The 8,506-nt window shown below is 41.1% G+C and overlaps 1 protein-coding gene across 1 annotated transcript; it reads left to right on the plus strand.

The window, feature by feature from the left end:
- Positions 1–214: 214 nt before the first annotated feature.
- On the plus strand, positions 215–6,092 carry LOC148518771 (olfactomedin-4-like). Its single transcript, XM_088477106.1, has 5 exons — positions 215–302; positions 2,024–2,170; positions 2,939–3,151; positions 4,442–4,589; positions 5,024–6,092. Exons 1-5 carry the CDS (start codon positions 246–248, stop codon positions 5,854–5,856), a joined length of 1,398 nt encoding a protein of 465 aa, XP_088333232.1. The 5' UTR covers positions 215–245; the 3' UTR covers positions 5,857–6,092.
- The last annotated feature ends 2,414 nt before the right edge of the window (positions 6,093–8,506 follow it).

Consider the following 8,506-nt stretch of genomic DNA (forward strand, 5'->3'; position numbering starts at 1 on the left):
ACTAGAAGACTATTTCATATGTAGATTTCAAAGGACATTACTACACTTATGTCAACAGTGTGATTTCACAACATATAGGCACAGATAGGGGGTGTACTGGAAAGGAAGTCTTTGATTTCATCTGGGGACAATTTGGAAATCTCTAGAGGGCACTCCCTTGTAAACCTGTCCTCATAAATAGAGCTGCACTGCCAGTGTCCAAGTGTAAGACAGGGACAGGACAGGAGCCAGGTCTGTGAGACAAGATGCTGCCACTACTGATAATTGCCCTGGGTGTACTGCACAGCCAGGCTGCCTCTCTGGTGAGTACATTACTGCTGATCACACATCTGTAGTCTCCAGGGGTCATAAACACTGAAAGAATCTGCCAGGGAAAATAACACAGAATTAGGTAGATTTTATTGTCAAACAGGTAGAAGTCATAAGAACAAATTAATAGTCATTTTAGTTATTGCTGAAATATTTTCATAGTGGCCAATAATTCATAAATAGTAAACAGAGAGCAGATTTTAAAATAACAATTGAATTTACAAATTGTAATTAGAAATTAATCTCCATCCTAAAACTAACAATTTAGGGGCTGATTCAGCACAGAGCAGAATTGCAAAGCCCCACACAAGCAGCTTTGCAATTCCGTCCTTGCAAATATGCAAATGCAGCAAGAGGTGTCTGACCCCCCTCCCGCTGCATTTGCGAGCCCAGCACTGCGACCAATGTCACCGCCTGTCTTCAGCATCGCAACCGTCAGTCGCGATGGTGGACGGCGCTAGCCAGCTGAGTAAGGCTCAACTTGCGCAGGCTGGCTGGATTGAGAGGCCAGGAAACTGCATCCATAGACGCAGATCTTGGCCTTGCCACTCCCAGAAAAACATGGGCGATACGCCCCATTTCTGGGAACATCGGCTGTCTCCGCACCGCCCCGAAAATGCCTCTGCTTGTCAATCAGTTGTTCTCCTCTCTCCTACTAAAGCTGTTAGCAGTGTGCGTAACCATTCAGGTGAATTTTGTAAATTGGTGATTCCTGGATTACATCTGCATGCAATGGCTGTTCTCTCATCATTTCCAAATATGATCAAGGTTTTACTGACAAACTATTAATAGGAGAAATATTAGTAATTTTCTATAACCATGTCTAATTATTGATTTCAGTTCATTTAAATTCCCCTTACAACCTATGTCTGCCCTCCACTTCCCCTCAGGCCCGCACACTCCGACTCTTAGCATGTTGCAAGCAGGAAACACACTGGCTGTATGGGTCAGGATCTTTCCTTTTTTATTACATTAAAAAGAACATTTTGAGCTCTGAACTTAGTTGTAAAAATTCTATTGAATAAAACCACATGTGCTTACGTGTGTCTGTTGAAACACACATACTGTATCTCATGATATGTCCCATTCAAAAACAGTATCAGGCAGGGAAGGGATATGAAGAATTAGGAGATTTACCCCTTTTTTTATAATGTTTTTTATTGAAGTTTTTACAACATATTGACAATAGTACATATAGTGAGAAACAAATAGAGTAACAAGTACAGCACTGTTCACAAACAATTGTCGCAGGATCAATCAAATATAAATGTTGGTAGACCCTGGAAAGGGTAGAACATGTATAGAACTAGATATATATCTAGTCAATGTCTAGTACTATTCTTTGGTAAGAAACAGATACTATATAGATAAATATAGGTACAATCAATCTAAAGGGATGATTTACCCTTTTTTTTATACATCACACCAGACATTTTTTTGTAAATGGAGCCATGCATGTATGTTGATATAAGCACAGCTCACCAATGTTTAATGTATAAAACAACAATATATAAATATATATTTTTAAACTTACTCCGTCACCAATTTTTGCCAGATAAAAGATGAATAACATAGACAGCAAAAACAATTGGTCAGACGGGTCCTGCAAATTGTGTCCCCATCTCCCGGCACATAAATAAAACAACCAGATTGCCCTATTGTTGCTTTGGTTCACCCTTTGGTTTATGCTCAAGTATTTCATCTCCGTTCACAGGTGAACTCTACAGGGTCTCTAGATGAGCTAGGTGTCTGTCGCTGCTCTATGGTCCTCCCAGACTCCACATTCCCGGCAGATCGTATGGAGGTCCTAGAGATATCCAACCAGGAGCTGAGCATCAATGTGAAGCAGGAGATCACTAAGGTAAAATGAGAACAAAGAATATATGTTCAGCCAACAACAAACTGTACCTGTCTCTATTGTATGTGTACATAATAGATACAGTTTTAAACATTTATACTATTTAAAATGTAAATTAAAGCAATTAACTATTTGTTAGTGTGAAATGCCTAAAAAGTTGCACAATAATATGTTATTCAACTATGAATAGTTTGTGGTCAGTTTGTTAATTCCTTTATAGAACTAATTTTTTACACTAAATTTATAAACATTCTTGTTCTGTTCTCTCAATAAACTTCCCTATGGGCTGAGTATAAGTGAACAGCATAGTCACTCTTTTTCAATAAGTACAATCTAGTTAAGAAAATCTGAAGAATTATGTTTATTGTAGTAATAGGATTCATGAATTAATGATAGTACTCTACTACAAACAAATAATGGAATGGAGTTGAAATGTACACTTTATGTTACTCAAATATAAAAGACATGCAATATGTACAATACAAGCTATGCAAACAACATGTACATGAGAAGCTGCACAGTGTAATAATGTACTGACTATTAAAACACAATCATCACTAAGATCTGAACTGTCAGCAGATCTAATGGTAGCAAACGTAAGTCAGAATTCTTACATTTGTTGCTGTTACAGAGGGGAAGGCTCTGTGGTTCAGATTACTTTAAAGTGATACCAGGCTGACCACTAGGTGGAGCTTCCACAGAATACTGTAGGTGCATACAGCAAACATAAAATGATGCTGAAGGCATGACAATTCTCATTATCCTTTTCAGATACAAAGTTACCAAGCTACACTGATTGGATACCTGCAGAAGCTGAAGAATCTGACTAGGCGGGTGGAGGTGGTAGAGATGGGAGGTATTTCTTATACAGAGCTGGACTTTCAGCTTCTCAAGCTGGAGATCAGAGAGATGGAGTCTTTGGTGGTTAAGCTCAGAGAATCCTTTGATGGATCCAATATTCTGGTGGAAACTCTCTTTGTGGAGGTAATTTGATTATTATTATTATTATTATTATTATTATTATTATTATCATCATCCTTTATTTATATGGCCCAACAAGGGTTCTGCAGTGCCTAACAAAGTACATAAACAATTGAGCAGAACAAGAGAACAGTGACTTACAGTACAATACAATTGCAGGACAAGTACATGATATATAAAGAAACATTGCTGTAACAGTGGCCATAACACTCAAATAAGTAGCATGTGGCAGAAGTCAAGGGTTAGGTGCCATAAATAATAGTAAGAGAGGAAAAAGCACATGGGGAAGAGGGCCCTGCTCATGAGAGTTTACATTCTAAAGGGCAGGGGCAGACAGACAGGGGTAACACAGATGGGGTAGATAGTGAGCATGGGACAGAGTGTTAGGATAAGAGATGGAAGGCTTTCAGGAAGAAGTGGGTCTTTAGAGCCTGTTTGAAGTTTTACAGAGAGTATGACAGGGAGAGGTAGAGAATTCCAGAGGTAGGGAGCAGTACATGCAAAATCTTGGAGGCTGTTGTGAGAAGAAGTAATCAGGTGGCAGGAGAGGTGGCATTCATTAGCAGAGCAAAATGGACAGTTGGGAGTGTGAAGGGAGATAAGGTATAAGGTCACAAATGTTACTGGGAGAGGAATGAGTGAGGGCTTTGTGGGTAAGTGTGAGAAGCGTGAATTGAGTTCTGAAGGTGAAGGGGAATCAATGTAGGGCTTGAAGGAGAGGGGAGGCAGATGTACTACTTTTGGAGAGGAAGATGAGCTGGGCAGCTGCGTTAAGGACAGAGGTCAGAGTCAGGTAGGCCAGATAGAAGGAGGTTACAGTAGTCCAATCTGGAGATGACCAGTGAGTGGATGAGGGTCTTCGTAGTATCCCGGGTGAGAAAGGGTCTGATCCTAGAAATATTTTTGAGATGGAAATGGCAGGACTACAAGAGGTGCTGAATGTGTGGTTTGAAGGTGAGGGAGGAGTCAAGGGTAACTCCAAGACAGTGCACTGGGAGGGATACAATAATGAATGTTATGCGGGAGGGTCAGTTTCCATATTAAATTTAAGAAATAAAAGATAGCAGACAGTTGGAGATACAAATGAGAGGAGAGGGGGGAGAGGTCAGGGGAGGAAAGATAGTATAGAGCTTCAACAGCATTTTAGAGTTATGAAATCAGCACTTTTTCTTATAGTATATTTTCATATCTGCTAAAGATGATCATTCAGCTTACTGTAGATCAAACATGTTACCTACTAGTAATCAAAGCATTTTACTATTGTCTAATATTACCTCTATGTCTTAATTCCAGATCCATAATATTTCAGTCATGGTGAACCAGCTAGAGTCATACGACAAGAACAACGTCCTGGCTGTAAGACGGGAGATTGCTGCCTTGCGTAAGAGACTGGAGGATTGTGAGAAAGACCAGGCCAAACCCACCCCACCCATGAGTTATGGTAGGTCAATGGAATTAGACTATACAATAAATATTACTGTTCTGTTTACAGAGCAGCTGAATGAAGTAGACAGACACTTGTGGAAACAAGTGAATGAGTGTAGCCAAGAATATTACCAGAAAGATAGATGATATGAGAACAGTTGTTTCATACATTTTCTGTTTGCATTTAGAAAGTTTGAGAAATTAGTACAGTCATAATGTAGAGTTTTTTATGCCTAAGTAAGTGAATTGATAGGATAAATATTGATATCCTACAATATGACAGGTTCCAGAAGCCAGTCATAATGTAAAGAAGCCAAGGACAGAAATTTAGCATAATTATTTTTTTTTGCTACTTCAAGTAAGAAGATATCTATTGAGTAATTAAGCTCAAGAAAGGATTGCACTTTTTAGCTAATTCTAAATATTATTTTTTAATTGTAATATCTGCAGGATCCTGCAATCACGGAGGGCTTGTGAACATCAGCAAACCATTTGTGGTGCAATTGAACTGGTTGGGCTTCTCCTATAAATTTGGAGGTTGGGGCAAAGACACTTTCTCCGGTGCTAATCAGGATGTGTACTGGGTGGCCCCACTGACGACAGATGCTCGTATGATGAACATTATGCGATTCTACCCTTCTTATGATGATCTCTTGCTCTACAAAAGACCCATAGATAAGAGTCTCCCTAAGACCATTTCTTACAATAATATAGACTACTCTATTTGTGGCCAAGGTGGTGGAATTATCATGTTCAACAATTCAATGTACTACAATTGTTATAATAGCAGGGACATCTGCAAGTTCAATGTAAACACCAGTGTGGTGGAGCGTAAGACGCTCACAGATGCCGCCTACAATAACCGCTTCTCCTATGCATCCTCTGTCTGGCAAGACATTGACCTGGCCAGTGATGAAAATGGCCTTTGGGTCATTCATTCTACAGAGGCAAACTCTGGCAACATTGTCATCAGCAAACTCAACCCGCTCACCCTGACTGTGGAGAACACTTGGTCTACATCCCAGTACAAGCTTGGTGTCACCAACGCCTTCATGGTCTGTGGGGTCTTGTATGCTACCAGAACACTCAACACAAGGAGAGAAGAGATCTTCTACAAGTTTGACACTAACACAGGAAAGGAGGAGCAGTTGAGTATCACATTTGACAAGATGATGGAGAATGTGCAGAGTGTGTCCTACAATCCTAACGATCACAAGCTCTACATGTACAACGATGGCTACCAAGTCTCATATGATCTTTCCTTCAAGCCAACACCAAACTAAGCCTAAAAATACTATGATTACTGTAAGAAACACTCAATCTCAGACATGTATAGTTTTGCTTTTAAGAAATAAGACCTCCAAAACTATGCACATATTTGGCAATTAATTTCCCACGTACTCCAGCACCAATAACTAACCTGAAAAATGCTTTGTATATTGTCACCAGTATTTTGTACAAAATGAGTAAAACATGTCCTTTTATAAACATCTGTACTAATAAAATTTGTAAATATGCATTCAGTTCTCTTTGTCACTATATAGATCCTATGTACCCAGTTTGCTTTAGAGATCACTGAAATGTGGAAACATTCGTTATTTACTGTTTGTGATGGAAATCTGGCACCTTCCAAAGATTTAAAACCCACATAGTTTGTCCTCCTGCTCTCCATATAATTCCTACTAATAATCTTCATAACCACATCCTATAAATTTCCATGTAATGCCATAAACCCCATCTGCATAGCTTCTCTTAAAGCCTCATATAGCATACTCCATTGATCTTCTCATTCTTCTCTATGTAACCCTTTTTCTATAATTCCTTTTACTACTTCATATCACAGATGGCGCTAAGAGCCGCGTCTGGCCTGGGTGAAAGGGGGCGTGACCTAACCGCAGGAGGTGTGACCACCCCCTTTAGGATAAAAAAAAACAGTTTTGCAGCGCCACTGTTCGCTTGGGAGGGGGGTGCTGTGAGCCCCCCAGCCCGGCGCAAAACAATGGGGGGCGCGATCAGTGTAATCGCTCCCCCCAGCAGGCATAGGAGACTGCTGCGGCTGCTGTTCAGCAGCAATGAGCAATCTCCCACTGCAGAGGGCTCCTGTGAGGTAAGATGGAGGGGGGGCAGCGCCAGACCCGGGCCCCTGTTGGACCCGGCCAGCAAGCCCGGGCCTGGGTAATTAGTACCCACCCCCCTCCCTCTAGGTGCCCTTGCTCACAGCACTATATATGTATATATAGAAAATATGTACAGTTATGTGTGGACTGTATATAGGGATGTAATTGTGTAGGATAGCTTATGGAGATTATGTGGGTGATTCTGAGATTTGATAAGCTTGTCTGAATAGGTGAGTTTTCAAGGAATGCTTGAAGATTTGGAGACATATTACATAGATCTCTCTGCAGGGACGAATTAAGAGAGGAGGGGGCGTGTGTTCACTCACCATCCGGGACCCCTCCTCTGTCCCCGGCTGCCATCAACGAACTGAGAGCACCCATAGACTCCAGGCACTAGAATGTGACCGGGGTCTACTGCGCATGCGCAGATCACAGGGGAAATGGCATGGCAGCCATTTTCCTGGTGGTTTCCTACTGTGCATGTTCAAAACACCAGGAAAATGTCTTATTCCCATTCTCATAGAAGGTGTTGACTCTCACTCCATTGAATATACTGCTCTGTGCGACTCTGGTGCTGCCAGCAATGTTATCTCTTCATCAATTGCACAGCAACTGGCTGTTCCTCTCTGTGTCCTGCCTCACCCCATTGTTCTCACTGCTATTAATGGTAATCGAATAGAAAAGGGAACTGTCACTCATGCCCTAACTATGAAGATTGGAGCTTTACATGTAGAGCAAGAAGAGTTCTTGGTAGTTCCAGCCATTACTCATGAAGTTGTCTTAGGAATGCCATGGCTGCGTTGACATAATCCTCATAACGCTCAGATTCTTTCTTGGAGTACCTATTGTCAACAGCACTACCTGGCTCCAGTGGTTAGACTCGTGGACTCCAAGAGTCATTCCCTGGATACTTTACCTCAACCATATCAAGAATTTGCTGATGTCTTTTCTGAACAGGCAGCAGATGTGCTTCCGCCTCATTGACCTTGGGACTGCCCGATTGACCTGATACCTGGTAAAGTCCTTCCCAGAGGTCGCATCTATCCCCTCTCGGTCCCTGAAACTCAGGCCATTTCTGAATATGTTCAAGAAAACCTACAGAAGGGATTCATTCAACCTTCTTTGTCTCCTGCTGGAGCAGGGTTTTTTGTGAAGAAAAAAGACGGTGGACTCCGTCCTTGTATAGATTTTTGGGGCTTGAACAATATAACCATCAAGAACAAGTACACGTTGTCCCTTATCACTGAGCTCTTCGAAAGAGTTAGAGGTGCAAACATCTTCACCAAGCTTGACCTTAGGGGTGCCTACAATTTGATAAGAATCAGAGAGGGGGATGAGTGGAAAACCGCATTCAATACGTGTGATGGACATTCTGAAAACCTTGTGATGCCCTTAGGCTTATGAATTGCTCCAGCTGTATTCCAGAAGTTTGTGAATGAGATTTTTTGTGACATCCTGTATCAATAGGTTATCATTTACCTGGATGATATACTGATTTTTTCCCGCAGCCTCAACTTACATCATCGGCATGTAAAAGAAGTCTTGCTTTGATTACGAGCTAATCAACTTTATGGGAAGATTTTGAAATGTATATTTGAGGTTCCTACTGTTTCTTTTCTGGGATATATAATTTCCAGCTCAGAATTGCACATGGATCCTGAAAAACTCAAGGCCATTCAAGATTGGGTCCTACCTACGTCTTTGAAAGCTAAGAGGTTTTTGGGCTTCGCAAATTAGTACAGAAAATGTATTAAGTAATTTTCCACCATTGGGGCTCCCATCATGGCTATGACCTAGAAAGGGGCTAATCCAGCTA

This window comes from Taudactylus pleione, unplaced genomic scaffold (genome assembly GCF_031769625.1).
Source record: "Taudactylus pleione unplaced genomic scaffold, aTauple2 ptg000199l, whole genome shotgun sequence".
Classification (NCBI taxonomy): Eukaryota; Metazoa; Chordata; class Amphibia; order Anura; family Myobatrachidae; genus Taudactylus; species Taudactylus pleione.